This window comes from Arvicanthis niloticus, chromosome 1 (genome assembly GCF_011762505.2).
Source record: "Arvicanthis niloticus isolate mArvNil1 chromosome 1, mArvNil1.pat.X, whole genome shotgun sequence".
In the NCBI taxonomy this organism is placed as follows: domain Eukaryota; kingdom Metazoa; phylum Chordata; class Mammalia; order Rodentia; family Muridae; genus Arvicanthis; species Arvicanthis niloticus.
Genome location: NC_047658.1, coordinates 97,713,002 through 97,731,274, shown reverse-complemented (window position 1 = coordinate 97,731,274; position 18,273 = coordinate 97,713,002). Strand labels below are relative to the sequence as shown.

At 47.9% G+C, this 18,273-nt stretch overlaps 1 protein-coding gene across 16 annotated transcripts in view; it reads right to left on the bottom strand.

Annotated features, from left to right (window-relative positions):
* Positions 1-18,273, bottom strand: part of Tacc2 (transforming acidic coiled-coil containing protein 2) — a 214,624-nt gene continuing 196,351 nt past the window's right edge. For all 16 annotated transcript variants that reach the window (XM_076911611.1, XM_076911624.1, XM_076911669.1 and 13 more), the window contains 7 exons: positions 14,242-14,385; positions 13,764-13,840; positions 11,326-11,369; positions 5,719-5,879; positions 5,402-5,508; positions 4,995-5,115; positions 1-532 (listed from right to left, as the gene is read on the bottom strand). In XM_076911611.1, the coding sequence (XP_076767726.1) occupies positions 467-532; positions 4,995-5,115; positions 5,402-5,508; positions 5,719-5,879; positions 11,326-11,369; positions 13,764-13,840; positions 14,242-14,385 (720 nt within the window). In that variant the 3' untranslated portion in view covers positions 1-466. The remainder of the gene's footprint in view (positions 533-4,994; positions 5,116-5,401; positions 5,509-5,718; positions 5,880-11,325; positions 11,370-13,763; positions 13,841-14,241; positions 14,386-18,273) is intronic.

Genomic DNA, 18,273 nt, shown 5'->3' with positions numbered 1-18,273 from the left:
TGCCAAGACCCAAAGAAAAAAATTTATTTACAATAGAGAACTTTATTTGAAACATGCATTCCTGTTTTTAAAAAATCAAACCAGCAAATGTGGATCAATTGTACACTCCTTAAGGCAAGAGTCCCGATGCAGGCTGCACGTGTTCACGGCACATCAGATGCTGCTCGCCAAAGGGCAAGGCCAAGGTCAGCAATGTGTATTCTATTAGAGAATCTGACAGTCTCCCTGATACAGGAACTCCGAGGTCAACTTGCTATGAATTATACTAGAAAATGCAAACGGATAGCAAGGAATCCTGGTAGGTCTCGGCACTGCATACGGTCAAACCAACCTTATTTAGAAAGAGGACCCAGTAGTGCATACGGAAGTGAAAGGAGAACCTGTCCACAGAGTCGGAAGGATGAACAGTGTGCCGACGGACAGTCGTATTGCACGCAACGGCCAAGGCCAAGCGCTTGGTCCAGAGTTAGCTTTTCCCCATCTTGGCAATCAGTTCGTCACAAATCTTGGTGAGTTCTTCTATCTCTTTATTCTGAAAATGAAAGACAAGAGAGGGGATCTTGGTGTTTGAAATTGAGCCAGTCAAAAAAAAAAAAAAAAAAAAAGAAATCCGAGCCAGTCAGCTCGGGTGATGACTCAGTCAGCAAAGCCTTTGTGTTGCAAACTGGAGGATCTGAATTCAATCCCAGAATCTTTTTTTTTTTTTTTTAAAAAAACCAAGCCAGATATGGTAGTACACACCTGCAAGCCTAGAACAGGGGGAGGCAGCCAGAGGGGGATCCTTGGCCAGCCTAGCCTGCTTATCAAGTTCTAGGCCAGTGACTGACCCTGTCTCAAAAGTAACCAAAGAAACTGGTTAAGCATAAAGAGACCATGAGGGAGGGGCTAGAGAGGAGTAGCAGGGTACAGACATCTCTCACAGGTTGAAGGTAAGTCCCCATTGTTGAAGACACCACTGATTTTAGACACTGGTCTCGGGGGACTTGAGGTGATCTAACTTGCAAGTCTCTGATTGATCTGCTGGTCTAGCTTCCGTCGCACCAGAAAGTTCCTACCCTCCACAGGGTAGGAACTGTAGGCAGGATGTAATATATGCGAGAATGAAAGAGAAAAGAAAAGTGCTATGCAAGCCACCAAGGGAGGGAAGCAATCCATGGTTCTATCCATCGGTGACACCTATGGTCACAATGACCAGATTAACACAATGTCCCTAAAGGTGTAGTAGTGGCACTCATATCTTGATAGCAACCAACAGTTCTCTATCTGTTGTGTAGGAGGGAATCATGCTTGGTACCAGAAACCTCATAACTACCCAGGATTAGTGAGGTGTGGACCTTAGAGAGACCCTACTGCTGACACTTTATTAAGTCAGCACAATTCCTCACCGCCTTTTAAAATGTACCCCTATAATGGTAAATATAGCTCTTGCCCAAAGAAGCTTCTATTTGTGATAAAGAGAGATCATTGCAGATGACCATAACTGGTCATAATACAGAAATTGTGAGAAGTCCAGCCTTAACAATATATCTATCACAATTCCTGCAACCTAATGCTAAGGGAAAATCGCAGAAGAGTCCCAGAGTCAGAGGACCAGGAAGTCTGTCACATAGCTGTGTCTCCTAGAAATGACAGGGGAGCCATACCCTTGATACCTCAATAATATGACTGACTAAAACAAGACTCAAACAATGACAGTATCAGTTAGACATCTTAACATAAAAGGGGAAATCTCAATGGGCCACCCTTAGACAAACACCTACAGGAAGCTAATGACTTCTGGGAGAAGAATCAGCTTCATCAGCTTCTTCCCAGGACGAGCCCCCTAACTGGTTACTCAAAACACAGTGGGTAGGCCTGAAATATTATCTGTGTAAGCAATGAAAATATAAATACACACACCAAAAAAGTGAAAGAAAAAAAAAAAAAGAAAGAAAAGAAAGCTACTAGTTAATCAGTAGCAACATTGTTTCCTTATAGGGGAGTCCTCCCCAGTCTCTTGGTCTTTCCTAAAGTTATCTACAGTAATTAGAGGAAATAGCTGGAAACAAACTAAGTTTATATCCCAGCTATGGCTTGGTGAGCGTGAGCAAGTTGCCCAGTTACTCTGAACCTTGGACTCCCTATCTTTAAAATGTAGGTGAGAATAAAATAAGGTAAGAAAGCGAAGTCCTGCAAACGTAAAAACACAGTGAGCAGAGCTAGCGGAGGGCTAGCTTTTGTTGCTAGGCTAAGCACCTCCATGGCTCTTACATGGCTTTCCTGACAATGGCCCAGGAGGGTTTAGAGAAATGCTAGGGTTGTTTAGAAGATGCCCAGTAGGTGGCGCTGTAAATGCAAGTGCAGAAGGCAAGGCAGAGGCAGGTAACTTCAGGGGGTTCCTCTCATGCAGAAGCCACTCTTTGCCTATCCCTGAAGCCCAATTAAAGGCAGCTACACACATGGATAACTGGGGATGCTGAGGAAAGTTGGCCTCCATCAGTCCCTTTCCTGGAACCTCCTGCATTATGTCTCAGCTCAGTCCATGGCTGTCCCTGGGTTAGGACTCCAGCACTCCACAACACAGTACTCACCCAGAAGAGGAAACTGCACTGTCATGGGGGTATAGGGGGAAGCACTGTCTCCCAGCAGCTTGATCATGGCCCACATCCTGCCCAGAAGCATACTCTGAGGCTCCAGCTCACATCCGTGCTAAAATCTCTGACCACTAATCCTAGTTATTCCCACCACCACCACCACTTCCCCCTGCTGGCCATGTGCTAATCTTTATTTTGTTATGAATACCACATGCCAATCACCAAGCTAAAGCCATCCAGGATGCTGTGGCCTCCCTCAGTTCTCATGCTAGCCCTTTAAAAGAAGCCTTTTTTTTTTTTTTTTTTTTTTTTTTTTTTTTTTTTTTGTAAGTGAGGAAACTGAGGCTTGGAGAAGTTAAGTGCTATGTGTAAGAGTACACAGCTAGTCAAATAGGAACAGATGTGTCCGGCCTAGAACACAAGCTCCAGTTAAGCCTGCAACTACTCAGCTTCGTTCTATTAAACTTAACGTGCAGTGCCATGGACCCAGTGGGGATCCATCCCTAGAGTCAAACCCCAGCACCATCGGCCACCACTGGGCAAGTAGCCCCATCGTGGAACCCAGCATTTCACATGGACCTGCCCTGGTGAATGCATTTCTGAATCTCTTTAAGACAAGCTTTGTTTGCTATACATCATTTACAGTCCTCCAGGGCGGAACACCACAATTAATTCATTCCCCTGGAAGCTTAGTTAGAAAGGAAATTACCTTTGCGGATAGGTTTTGGCCTTTGCTATTATCCAGCTTGTTTGCATCCATGTATTTTTAATCTACTGGAAAACATAGCATCACCTTCATTTGCTGTTCTGATTGGGCCAAGGACCCTGGAAATATATGTCCTGGCTCCTGCTTCAGGAAGTAACACCATATGGTGAGTTAAACACAGTCTGATGGAATCTATATCGTGGAAGCACTGACAACTTCCCCCCTCCACACACAGTGGCTAGGGCACATGGTCTTTATTTTAATGGACCATCCTACTTCTATAAAAATATACACAGACCCAATAGCAAACCCATAATGGTACTCAGTACTTATCAATGAATTAATTATCAATGAATGAGCAAATGCTTGGCTTTGCAGCTGTGTCTTGTCTCGATGGTGATTGCTCTGAACAATCAGCAGAGCCCAGAAATCCCTGGCAGCTACAGTGGTTGGCACATGGCACTGGTTTGCCCTTCTCTTTCTAAAACAGTTCTTGTGGACAACTCACCAGCAGCTGCTACCTTTGTTTATCCTCAGAGAACAGGGCTAAATATGATTTTCCAGGGTCGTTTTTGGAAGTGGGGTGGGGTTAGTATCACACTTGACATCGGGGGAAATTCTCTTATCTAAAATATTTCAGGCTAAAGGGGACCAAGGAAATGAGACAAAGGGCGAGGCTCACCGGGGCCATACGATTGCTGGAGTGTGTGAGCCGCTGACCTGATTCACTGGCAGGCTTTCTCTGACAGCACCTAGCAGAGGGAGTCAACACCCACCAGGGCAAGGGTGACTGGTACTCAGCCTAGACACCCTGCCCTCAAGACCACATGGAATGGGAGTGTTTCTAGGATGGCAGAGGTCTTCACTGGGACATCCAGGGACACAGTGGGTAAGTAGTAGGGTAAGAGGCAGACTGGAAATCAGGAAACCTAGGAACAGACTGAGTGACCTCAGGAGCTTCGCCCACTGGTCATACACCTGGAGGATATCTAAATATGCCCGGCTCTGCCATGGCCTACTTTCTTGTCAGGGGACTGGTGGGTTCCCCACCCACTCTCCAGTAAGAATGAGAGTTGGAAAGGTTCAAGGACAATGTCTGGCATGTTAGTTGTGATGGTTTGTATATGCTCATCCAAGGGAGTGGCACAATTAGAAGATGTGGTCCTGTTGGAGTGGGTGTGGCCTTGTTGGAGTGGGTGTGGCCTTGTTGGAGTGGATGTGGGCTTTAAGACCTTCATCCTAGCTGCCTGAAAGTCAGTATTCTGCTAGCAGCCTTCAGGTGAAGATGTAGAACTCTTAGCTCCTGCTGCACCACGCCTGCCTGGATGATAATGGACTGAACCTCTGAACCTGTAAGCCAGCTCCAATTAAGTATGGTCCTTATAAGAGTTGCCTTGGTCATGATGTCTGTTCACAGCAGTAAAACCCTAACTAAGACAGTAGTGCTTAACAAATATCTGACAAACAATGTTGTGGAGGAATGAAAAGTAGAAAATCACTGTGTAGACAGCTATTGTAAGATAAGCAGAAAGGAAAAAATAAAAACAAAACAAAAAAACCCCAAACTGGATCTAATGTAGGTATGGTCACCAGGCAGGAGCTCCTATAGAAGCTGCCCTGGCTTTGCTCCAGAGACCCCCTTCCAGCCCACCAGCCTCCATTACCAGCCAGAGAGAGGACTCACAGCCGTGGGTGCCCAAGCCTCACCCTCTTACCTTCTGCTCCAGCGTTCTTTCTAGAGCATCCACTCGAAGCTGCTCCTTCCTCAGGCTAGCCTGGTAGGCTGCTTGTTCCTGCTGGGCCTTGCCTCGAACTTGTGCAATCTCAGCATTGGCTCTGTTGGAACAAGGCACGCGGTAACTGGCTGTACGGATTACCTTCCTCTTCCCATCTCTGGGTCTGGATGCAGCCCCACTAACTAGAACCTGAACATTGGAACCCTAAGAACCCCACCACTGCTGTGATATGGAAGTGCTTTGGATGCCCCAACCCCGACATTATACTATAGTCCTTTGCTTCTCTCAGTGGGTGGCGGTTGAATACCATCTTAGCCCCAGCCACCTTTTGCAAGCCAACGTCAGAGAGCCACTGGAGTTCCTGGCTCAGCTGAGTGGTGAATTACCTGTCCAGTTTCTCTTCTGCGTGCACCTTCAGGGCCTGGTACCTCTGTTCCTCTTTCTTCACTCGGGATAGGTACTCCTGCGCACATTTCTTCAGCACCTCTTCATTCTGGCATGACAGGAGCACAAAAAGAAACACTGAGGGGTTCCATAGAGCATCCAGAACAGACAACTGACTCCTTAGCTCCTGTTCACAATGGCTCAAGACAGACTTCCTGAACTACCGCCCCACATCTGGGACCCCAGCCCCCCAACCCCCACCTCAAAAACTGCTGCTGCCTCTCCAGCCCCCACCTGGACTCCTGCTCCACAGACACACCTTTCGAAAACCTTCCAGGACCTCTTTCATCTTCTCGTATCTCCTGAAGAGGTCAGCCAGAGACTTTTCCACAGAGTTCAGGTCAGCCAGGGCTTGCTCCTTCTCCAGGACCAGCTGCTGCACAGTCTGGTGGGAGATGGATTTCTCTCTCTGTTCGTCCTCTGGCAGGAGAAACAGGAGTCAGACAATGGACCCCAACCAATCCATACTAGATCTACAGGGGCCAGCCTAGGCCTTGAGTACAACCCAAGGGTTTCCTTGGAATGAACCCATGAGCCTTCCCTCCCAGATGGCTCCAAAGGGACAGTCCTCACAGACCTGATACCATAGATCTGGGGCCATGACATGTCATGTTGGGGAGAAGTCAACCTTTAACCTGATCAATGCAACCCTTACACAACTACACTGGAGACCCTGTGGTCTACAATTCCTTCTCTAAGCCCATCTACACTGAGTCAGAAAGAAAAAATCACTACTGTATTTCTGGGAAGATGAGATTAAAGGGTGCTGAAGTCAGGGCCCTTGGGGTGATGGGTGACTCTTCCAAAATGGTATCAAGATAGACTAGTCACTAGGAGAAAGAGGTTTCTTTATCCCTAAAAACATCCCTGAAATTCTGTTCACAACACTGATTTCTTGGTTGTAGAAAATACCACACGCCAGGCAAACTGCCTTCTCAGTAAGGCAACACAGTTCCATTTGGGCCTAGTTTAGAATGCAGGTACTAGCCAGAGCGACGGCTCTGCTCTCACCCATGTCTCTGACCTCTCCCATCCCACACTGAACTCGGATGTCTCTGCACTATGGGACAAACTGTCTCTGACACAAACACAGTCCCCCAACCCCACCTTGTGCACCACCCTCCAGGCTGGCTGCCGATAAGAGTAGGCAGGGGAGCCTTGCCTCTCCTGGTGACAGTGGATTAAATGACATCTCCTAGCTCCCATTCCCAGGATCAAGAGCTCCTGGGGAAAGGTATGCAGCCCAGTAGATCTTTGTCACTCCCAGGTCACATGGGGGGGGGGGTGCTATCTATTGCCCAGGATGGCTTAGAGCTGGTTACTATGACAGAAATCACATGTGGAACTTCTAACAACAGAGACAGCAATGGCAGCCACCAAGCCTCAACTGCAAAGTAAATCTCTGCTCATGCTACCTTCGAGACCTCCTCTTGTATTGAGAATAAAACCCAGGCTGCACCCCATACACTTGCTCCAGCCCTGACAGCCCCTCCCCCAGCGCCCAGGAGAGAGAGGAGGTGGGAGTTGGCTGGAAGAAGTAGGTCACTGGGGCCAAGCCCTTCAGGCCTGATTTTGCCTTAGCTTCTTCCTGTATCTCTTCTCTGCTTCTTGCTAGTCAAACTATGAACTGCATACCCTTACCACCATGGTGGATGAATTATTCTGAAACTGCTAGGCAAACATCAAATCCTTCCCTTCGGTTGAGTCTGTCAGGTGTTTCGGGAAAGCAATGACAATAGTAACCAGGCTGCTCTCCTCAAGGGCTGGCTGTGGGTTGGTCTGGTTCACTTCTCTGCCCTGGGCACACAAACCCCCTCCATACAAGTGGTCCTGCGACCTGATCCATGAGCTGCATGAACAAGGGTGGCCCCAGAGTGACCCATACAAAGTTTTCCTGTCCCCACCTTACAGAAGGTGAAAGAGGGTTTGGACAGCAAAGTCATTTGTTCACTGAGGGAACAGCACAGCCCAGGCTCAGCCCCAAAGACAAAAACACAGCCATGATCAAATTCTTCCCGAGCCTCCCTCTATGATGGACAGTTCCCACTGGGAACACTCAGATTTTGATTTGAGTTGTTTTTCCTTCCATTTTCTGATAGACCACCCTCTTGCTGTTTTTTAAGTTCAGTATATTATTGCTGTGTGGCACAGTGGAGGTCACAGCCTGAGTTTTACTCCAAGCCTGACAGAGACATGTAGAAAAGCCCAGAAATTTGGTGGTCCCAAGGTCTTGTGTACAAATCAAGGCAATGTCAGATGTGAGCGTGCATTAGAACCAGCTGGATGGCTCCTCAAACAGACATGGGTTCCTCCTACTTTCTGACTCAGCAGGTCAAGGTGGGGAATCTGCACAAGGAACAAGCTCCCTGAAGATTCAGATATAGCCGACCCAGGACCTGCCTAGCCTGGAAAACAACTGGCCTAAGGAGATGCCTAATATCCCTTCCTCCTGTTTCTCTGATCCCAGGGTTCTTAGAAGTCTCAGCAGCACCCAGAAGCCACCAAGGGCAGTGGCTCTGGAGTCTGACATGCCAGCTTGGAATCACAACTCTGAAACTTGTCTGGTGTGTGACCTTGGGCAGTGTCCTTAACCTTGCTGTATCTCCTCACCAGAACCAGGGATGGCAGTGCTTCTAGACCATAGCATTTGGGGCAATTTAAAGAAGAGAATGAATACAAAGATCTTGGCACCCAGGGACAGCCTGGAATCTGACCTATTGTCGACAGAAGCACTGCCCATAGAAGCTCTTTATCCCCCGAGACTCAGTGGGATAGCCCCTCAATGACTCATGAAGCACTGCCTTTTAAATACAGAGAACTTTTTAATACAAGTAATCTACTTGCTATACCTACACTCCTAAAAGAGAGGGCATTGGCAAGTTCCATTAGATGTTATTGACCAAACTTTAGCCATTTCCTTTGTTCCCAGCATGCTGTACAATGTACATTCTGGGCTGATCTGTGGTCACGTATACATTTCACCAGACAGGCTGAAGGAGCCATTTATCAAACGGAGTCCATCTGATTTCCTGCATCTAAGATGTCGCCCAGCCCGAGCTTTTCCTCTTGTCACTTTTAAAAATAGAACTGCCCGGTTCCCAGGAGAGCCAGGCACTGGCACGTCTGCACAAATCTTCTAACTTGTGACCAACAAAGTTAGGCTCTTAAAGTCAGGAAATCAGCCTCAGCCCCCAGACACGACACTCTGGACTTGCAACCCTGATGGGGTTTTCTGGCGTTTGCAGGCAAACCACTATTAAATCGGAGGGGGGAATGCAGCAAGTACACAAAAGCGAAAATAACCAAGCCAGAAAAACAAAACACAAGCAAGGGGCTGCGATGGGTAGGTGTCAGATGCGGTGGGGGCGGGGAGCGTTTACTTACCAGGCTTGCCTGTTTGTTTTGCAAGCAAAGGGCAAGGAGCAACAGAAAATGAGAGCAAAACAGAGAATCAAGGCAGTTGTTAGAAAAGCCGAAACAAACAACAACAAAAAAATTTGCAACAATCTGGAATGCAGAAAGCACAGAGGTTCCTTCCTGTCCTACATCCCAAGGAGCCTGCTACTGAGAAGGGATGAGGAGGTGTGGAGTACCTGAAAGCTACGTGAGAGGAAGAGCTAGCATGGGTCAGAGGAACCAGGCTCTACCTCAAAACGTTCACTCTGGTCCTAAGCTGCCAGGCTTCTCCTTGATGGTCAGGCGGAATGAAACCGGGATGGAAGTGTGGAATCCAGAGGAGACCCATTGGCTTGTTTCTCTATGTGAAGAGACTCCCTCTCCTCTGAGGCAGGCAGGTTCACCCACCTTCCCAGGCATGTCACAGACTGTTTACACGGACCCTGAACTGTCTGTCTAGTGGCCTCAGTGACCCTACACAGCAACTGACATACAATTTTTCTGGGTTAGAAAAGCTTTGTAAGCCGGGCAGTAGTGGTGCACGCCTTTAATCCCGGCACTTGGGAGGCAGAGGCAGGGGGATTTCTGAGTTCAAGGCTAGCCTGGTCTACAGAGTGAGTTCCAGGACAGCCAGGGCTACACAGAGAAACCCTGTCTTGAAAAACAAAAACAAAAACAAAAAAACCCAACAACAACAACAAAAAACAACAACAAAACCCAACAAACAAACAAACAAAAAAACAAAACAAAAAGCTTTGTAAAAGCAGATGAGGAAGAGGCTGGTGAGTAAGGCTCGTGACTATACACACAGTAGGGATGCTATCCAAGTGATGCTCTGCTCAACTGGGGATGTAGTAGTCTCACTGAGCCATCCTGGGGGGTTCTCTTGTGCACAGAAAACTGTTCAGAGTCCAAGTAGGACATGCACCATGCCTCTGATACCCACTCCTCTTGACTGACCATGCCTCTGATACCCACTCCTCTTGACTGACCATGCCTCCGATACCCTCTCCTTTATCTCAGAAGCAGGAAACAGCATCTAGTACCTTCCGTATCACTATAATGGCTCCCCTGAGATGTCAGCCAGAGAGGCCCTCATGCTTAGAGCCCACCAAGGGGAACTCCTGCTTCTCTGAATGTCCCTAGCTCTGTGCTACAAGCTGGCTGTGGAAGCCTTACCTCAGGCCTTTCTCCCTAGACACCACACCAGCATCTGCCAGTGTCATATCCCAAGACACCAGGAGTCAACCCCTTTCTACACTGAGAGAAGAGAACTCTTCAGTTCTTTACCAGCTCCTAGATTCCCAGTGTGTTAAAGTTTTTATCTCATCCATAAACGCCTGCATTTTGTTCCAATGTGATGCATCTTCCATGGGATCAATGTGGCTGAACATACCTCAAGAGCTTGAGGTAAACCAGTCCTCAGTAATGTAAGCCACAATGAACACTCCTGAGAGGGCCAGCCATTCAACTGTTGGCCCTCCTGCTACTGCAAAAGCCACTGAGCTGTTTATCTTGGGGTAAGCTACAGACGGTGGGACTCAAAAAGCCAAACATCTGCTACAGGGCTCTCCTAGGCTTGTGCAGACCCAGGCTCAGCACGTAAACTTGTATGGTTACCCCACAAATCCTTAGGTGGAAAAAATTATTTTAAAAACTGGTTACCATGAACCTAAGCAAATAAACAGACAGCTAGACATAAAATCAACACGAAGACCAATTCCCCAAGATTATAGAACCTGGTCTTGGAATATCTCCAAGAGTTTCTCATTATAGAGAAGGAGGATGGGGAGGGATAGATGGGGAGACAGATAATAACAGGAGGAAGGGAGGAAGAAGAAGGAAGGGAGGGAGGGAGGAAGGGAGGGAGGGAGGAAGGGAGGGAGGAAGGTAAGTAGGTTGATCAGTCATTGTGTGTCATTCACTAACACAGGACCTTCTTTCATTCAGGCCTAAGCAATCTGTCAGCTCTGGCTGTCATGGATGCAGTGTTCTGATGGAGGTGTCACATCTTAGGGATAGCTGGGATGGGCTACCAGGGTCTGCCAATCACAAGAGGAAGGGTATTGGGTAGGGAGTTGCCACAGGTTCCATCCTGGCCCTAAATCCATGTGTTATGGATGTCTGAGTATTTCATCATTGACTCTAAACTAAATTGGGGTTTAGAGGTTCTAATTCTATGCTTCTTGCAAGCAAAATCCAAAGCTCTCACACAACCTAATGGCTAAACTCAGACTCCTTCCCAACATGGTGGATCACCTGGCTAGGTAAATGAGAACTGTGGAGACACCAGGTCATTGTGAAGTACAGTCTCCTGGCTATCCTCAGGGTACAGCCACAGTGCAGCTGCGCTGCTTCTGGTCAACCCACTGCTCTGAGAGGAACTGGCTCTGCGCCTTGCTGCTCAACCCACTCCCGTTCTTCTCCCTCCCCACAGTTTGGGCCTGAGCACTCCAGTCATGACACCCACCGATCATCTGTGCGATGGTCTTCTCATATTCAGCCACAATTTTCCTGGAAGAAAGGCAAAGGCACACTCAGCTACAGTAACAGGATAGTGTAACCAGCGAGCAACAGCACAGATCCGGCCGGCCAGTGTTGGACTCACACCCTCTGTACTCATCCCTGAACTCATCAGCAGGTTCCTTCTCCTGGCGTAGAGCCCTCGTCCAGCACTGTCCGAAGCATGCATCAGCCCACTGTCCACTATGTGAACCAACAGGCCAGAGCTTCCCCCAAGGGCTCCCCCACCTCATCGGTCTCATAAGCTCAGCACTTTCTAGCCAGCTCATGGACATGGTGGCTCAATGTGCACAGACAATTTCCTCCCTGATCCTGGCTCTCTCATTCCAAGTGTAGCCCAGGGTCTTTGCTTACTTCCTCTTATTTCTTTTAGAAAACTTCTTTTTTTAAAGGAATTATTTATTTATTTTTTTTAATGCATATGAGTACACTGTCGCTGTCTTTGGCATCAAACTCCATTATAGGTGGTTGTGAACCACCATGTGGTTCCTGGAACCTCTGGAAGAACAGTCAGTGCTCTTAACCACTAAGCCATCTCTCCAGCCCCCTCCTCCTATTTCTACCACCCAGAATCTGTTTCCCAAGGTCTAATTCAAATGTTTTCTGTTGGGAGCTGACTTTTAGCAGATTATCTTTGCAGCCATCTGGAACCATATACCCTGATAAGAGATTTGGTTTTCAATAGCCTACAACAGCTGAAGCACACTCTGATATCCCACATATTTTGTGTTGCTGTTTACTGCTCCCAGCTGCAAGGCGCACGTGGTAGTCACGCCTGCAAGGCGTGCAGTTCACGTGCTGTCCACGTGCTATCCAGGCCATATATGCCTGTAAGGCGCACGTGGTATCCAAGCCTGCAAGGCCCACAGTGCACGTGCTATCCACGCTATAGACGCCTGTAAGGCTTACGTCATATCAACACCTGCAAGGCACGTGGTATCCACGTGCCTACAAGGCACGTGGCAAAAGCGTATAAATACCTCAGAATTCCCTTCAATAAACGAGACTTGGTATGAGACTTGAGATCAGAACCTCTGTCTTGTCCACCATTCTTCACGTCTCTTCCCAAGAGCCCCACTCTCTCTCTCTCTTGACCAGAGCACTTAGCCCCAAAGCGTTGAGGCAAAGTGTTGAGGAAGAGTAAGGTTCACAACAGTTTTCTTCTCCAGGAAGCCTTTCTTGATTGCTCTTGGAGTTCCCTAACATTCTCTCTGTATCTTCTTCCAAAGCCTCAGAAAACATGAGCTGGTCTCCTCTGACGGAGGAGATTTTCCTCAAAGTCCAAAGCTACTTCTTACCCCCTTGCATTTTTGATGACTTATGACTTTTATTTTATGTGCATCGGTGTTCTGCCTGCATATATATTTGTGTGAAGGTTTTGGAGCCCTTGGATTTGGAGTTACAGACAGTTGTGAGCTCCCATATCGGTGCTGGGACTTGAACCTAGGTCCTTTGGGAGGGCAGCCAGTGCTTTTAAGCACTGGGCCACCTCTCCAGCTCCTTCCCTTGTATTTTTAAACCAATAATATATATATATATATATATATTATTTTTTGCAAGTAGGTTTGTGAGACAGGGTCTCACTATGTAACTCTGACTGACCTATCACTTCTTATACAGATCAGACTAGCCCCCAACTCACAGAGATCTGCTTGTCTCTGCCTCCCAAGTGCTGGGAATAAAGGTGTGTGTCAGCATTGCTTGGCAATTCCCCCAGATGAAAATAACAAGTTGTCAAGCATCCCTTTGCAAGAGCAGTCCTCTGAAGATGCAGGGTCTCTGCCCATCCAATCCAGTCACCAGGACTGCAGAAAGGAGTGGGAAGAGCTAGAACAGTGCTTTGGGAAGATGTGCTGGTGGCCCAGAAAACAGGCTGTAACCATCATCTAGGTGTTCTGTTTCCTATTAGAAATGTACACAGTAACGCAAAGCCTGCTGAAGTTAAGGGAAGGGGGTGGGGGAGGGGGACACAGGACACGCTTAGATTCTTTAACTCATGCATGGTGTTATTCTAAAAACACTTGAAGGAGATGAAGAGACACCTCAACAGTTAGGACTTGTGTTGTTCCAGAAGACCCAGAACCCATGTTGGGTGGTTCTCAACCATGCTCCAGCTCTGGGGGGTTCAGATGTCTCTGGCTTCCAAGGGCATCTGCATTCATGTGCATGCACAGGCACACATCATTAAGAATAGTGAAAATATTTTAAAAATTTAAAAAAGGAAAATCTCTTAAAAACCACCTATGCAAAAATACTAGCTGTGCATAATAGAGAAAAGTGAGCTTTGTCTATAGAAGGCACTACTCAAGGTGGGGGTACCGCAGCACCGATCGCCATGAAGCCAGAGGGCAGGGCTAGGCAGCAGGAAGCCTGTGCCCTACTGACCTCATTTCCACCACTTCCCGCCGGCTTTCTTCATATTTATCCCTCCACTCTGAGACTTCTCTTTCCTTGGCGATGACCTAAGGTCAGGGAAAGAAGAAATGTAGATTCCCAAATGAGTGCATTCCGTTCTGACCAAAGTCAGGACGCATCATATACACACATGGGATGAAAATTTCTCACATAAAAGCAAGATTTCATCCAGAGAATTTCCCCAGGCAGGAGAGAAATCAACACTCTGTTGCTGAGGCCCCCTGGGGAACAACTACGGCAAAGTATCTCTTCTATAGCAAGTCGGCCACGCCTGTTAGCATGGTGACTGGGCAGATTAGAACTCATGGGGTGTCGCTCATCTAGCCCACAGTGTTTGGAGGACAGTCTGTCTCCAGCTTCACAGGTAAATACAGTTATTGACACTGCAGACTCAGATCCTATCCAGGTGTCAAGAACATGGCCCTTCCAGACACCACAGGTCTCCTACCTCTGCTCTGGCAACTTGGAGTGCAGAGTCCAGGTCTGGCTGCTGGAACAGAAGGCCCGGGGGTTTCTCTACCTCGGTGGGCCCGATGCAGGAGTACAAGGCAGTTTTGGAGATGGAGACATCTGGTGGGTGAGCAGCCTCCCTCTGTGGAATGTTTTTTCATTAAGGAGAGAAAGAAAGAAAGAGAGGACAGTTACCACTAATGGTGTGACACACAAGGCTGCACGTACGGCCTTGAGAACTGCATTCACCCGCTCAGCTGCATGGTTTTGAAACAAAGAACATCGAAACTATGAGGAAATGCAAAGACTCATGGATGAGAGCAATGCCAGGTCCAGGGGATTGGAAGCGTTCATACTGCACATGTGCAGGCACACAAAGGGGCTAAGGAGACGGCAGCCTTTGTAACTAGGAACCCTGTGGGCCCAGCATGTCTGCAGCCTGCTTATCACTGCATTTATCAGCTGCTGAGCCAGCTAGGCACTGTAAGTAGAGAGTAGTCATTATTCTGCCGGCTGGTCTACACTGCCTAGTTTTCAATAGCTGAAGATTAGATCATTTTTGTACAACTGACCACTGCCAAATTTTGTAATGTTCACATGGCTCCGTTTAAAAGGATGTGATCCACACAAAATTTGAAGCCTTCTCTTGTCAACCTTGTCTGGATTTGAGAGTGTGTTGCCATGAGGTCTGCTGTTTAACTGCAAAGGGGAAACCTGGAGCCAACAACAATATCTATCTACTCTCCCTGATGAAGCCTGCAACAAAGGCTGTGCTGACCGGCCAAACCTGACTGACAATAGTTTGCAACTCTCTGTGTCCCATAGGGTTCAGTTACTAGCCTCAGAGAGTTGAGGAGGGGGGAACATGGCTATTCTTCCATTCCACAGAACATTAAGCAACTTGCAACACAGTTGAAATGCAGTGTTAGGAGCATGGTCAACCAGCATGGCCAGGCTTCTCAGCCTACTTCCACGGCAACCCAAACATCCAATCAAACGCTCTCAGTCCTATGCATTAACCTCACGGTGCTGTCACGGCTGCCAAGGAAGCTTGCACCCCCGTTAGAGCACACGTCTATGCTGCAGTGGGAGCTGATGGTGGCCTGCTGGGCAGAGCGGGACTGCTCCATCCTTGGAGAACCGGAGAACAAACTGAGTGCTGAGCAGAGCACAGTTATACAGAAAGAGGGGAGGAGACAGGAGGGTGAGGATTGAGATGTGCTTCCGTGGTCCTGGGAAGGGTGGGACTTAAGGCCCTGGGGCAGAATGTTGGACTAGCCAGCCTTACCTCACCTCACCTCACCTCACCTCACTATAGAATCGGGTTCTAAGGGCCTAAAGAAGGGAAGCACTTAGAACATGCAGGTACAAGAGCAAAGGATAGGACTGGAGGTGACCATTTAGGAACCATTAGTGTTCACATGCAAGGTGCACACAACGGTTTAGTTGTCCTAGAAAACTGCTGTGACCTGTATCTTATTGTCCCTGCCTGCCCTTGAGACCTTGAGCTAACCCTCAAGTGGTATCTATATGTCACCCCAACTCACTCAGCCTGACTATCCCCCAGTTCACTGGCCACTACCTACCCTCAAATGGTACTCATAGATCACCTGAATCTCACTGCCCAAGGCTGCCCTGAAATCTCTCGGCTCACCTTCAGTGAACCACCTTCAGAGCCAGAAGTACAAAGATCTGGTTAACCAGGGCATGGACTCCAGTCACATGTCAGATGGGATGCCATGAATGTCTTTCTCAGCTTCTGGTCCTGGGGAAGTCTCTGTTTCTAGGACATCTGCCTAGAACATAAGCTACCAGCCCCTGGCAGCAGGCTGCCATCTCTCTCAGGAGAGAAATCGCCTCCAGGTGGCAGGGCAGAGGCTCTGCATGGAGGGCTTATCTTTGCTCTTGGCAATGGTTTGTAGCGCTACTCCTCTGAGGGAAAACATCTCAGTAGCAATAGGAAAATTATACCAGGAAATCACCATTTAATGGTTGTAGTCAGAAAAGCTCACAGACACAAAGTCAGGAAGCGAACTTAAAAAAGATAGACCAAACACACCATTACTTTGAATGTGCTCCTTAAAAGGGGGATGGGGTAGCTGAGGAGATGGCTCAGTGGTTAAGAGCACTAGCTGTTCTTCCAGAGGACTCAGGCTCAATTCCCAGCACCTATATTGGCTCACTTTATCACTCCAGGCCCAGGGGATCTGACACCGTCTTCTGGCCTCTGTGGGCACCAGGCACATGCACGGCACAGATGTATGCATTCAGGTAAAACAACCATACAGGTAATGTACATTTTTAGAAGTTTGAGAAAAAATAAAATTTCAAAATGAGCAGAATTTTGGAACTGCTAAACTCAGTCTGGTACTTCTGAAGAAAGGCTGGGTCTAAGTTTTTCAAAATGAGATTTAATTCGGCCCCAGAGTAAATTAGTAGCTCCTTGCGGTGCAAGAGAGAAAGAATTTAATAATGAAAATGAACTTCTTATCAGTACAGGGCAGGAGCTAAATATGACCAAGGAGCACATCAGAAATTATTAATCTGCCTAATGTCCTTTGTAAAACAAGGATAGGATGAAAAATAAAGAGGGATTTCTAAGTGGATGCAAAGGAGCCAGACCCCATGGTAATATCCTTCATCCACCAACTTGGCATTTTCAATCAGTGAACAGCCCCAGGACCACCTCGATTCCCTGCTTCCTACAGATGCTTGCAGGATAATGAACTTCAGAATTTACACCTAGGCTCTTCCTTTCAGCCATGAATGTTTTCAAGTGAAATCAAAAGGTTCCACCCCCCCACACACACATGTTAAGATTATTTTTAAACCCGCAATCGTAGTCTTGCTGCTTCACGCAGGCCAAGAGGCCACCAGAATCCTCCTTACTAAAATGTGAAATGGCCCTAACTCCAAAGGCACCTTTGCTGCCACCTTCAACCCTCTACAGGTTTTTACAGGCTGGAAACTGTGAGGTTCCTCAGGCCGCTGTCTCCCCTCAGATTCCTGAGCTGACCTTGACAGCAGGAGTTGTGTCGTGCACTCAGTCCCACACTTCTCCTCATGACCCTTCCTTATCGATAGGCCTTTTGGGGGATGGCGGAAGGACATCATGATCAAGGCAAGATCACTGTCCCCAGAGCAGTCAGAGGCAAACTCAGATCAGAGGCTTAGGGAGCCCTAAGAGAAGGTCACATAGGTGAGGCCAGGGACCAGGAAAACCAAGCTAAGGCTCAGAGCCTTGCAGGGTATCTGGGCCATGTGGCAGCATCCAGGCAGAAGGACCTTGGCCGGATGCTACACATCCAGAGCAGACAGCTCCCAAACCCAGGAATTATAAGCACAGGTGAGGCCCCTGGCCCTACACTTCAGTCCTCCATGGAAGGCATTAGTACCAGACATCAACTAGCTGTACCCACCCCCATCAAGACTCAGTCTCCCAGTCTGTAAATTACAGGTTCCAACCACAGATTCCGAAGCCAGAGAGCAAACAAGCCCACCAACCAGTCCTCTGTCACTCTTCAGACTGTTGTGGCTTCCAGGGATGTGTCTCAACTGTGGACTCAGCATCAAATGTGGAGGGGAGGAGTTATGGTTGTAGGGGCTCACGAGAAGCTCAACAGGAACGATGCTGGCTTCTTGTCATTAATAAATACCATCCCTGTCATGATGCTGTGTCGCTTGACAAGAATACATATACACTCTTCCCCTGACCCTGTTCTTGCTCCAGCTCAGGACCACTCTAGGCACCTGCTCATCTAAGCCAGGTCTCTCTCGGTCTCTCTTGGTCTCTCTCGGCCTCTCTCGGCCTCTCTCTCGGTCTCTCTCTCGATATCTCTCTCTCTCTCTCTCTCTCTCTCTCTCTCTCTCTGTCTCTCGAGGTAATTACACACAGGATTCCCCTCTATGTGGGAACTGTTCCCAGCCAAAAGCTTCCTATTTGTATAGTCAGGATCCTAAGTTGCCAGAACACATCTTTCCATCTTCATCACAGGTCCCCCTTGTCAACGAAGGCCAACAAGCCCAGAGA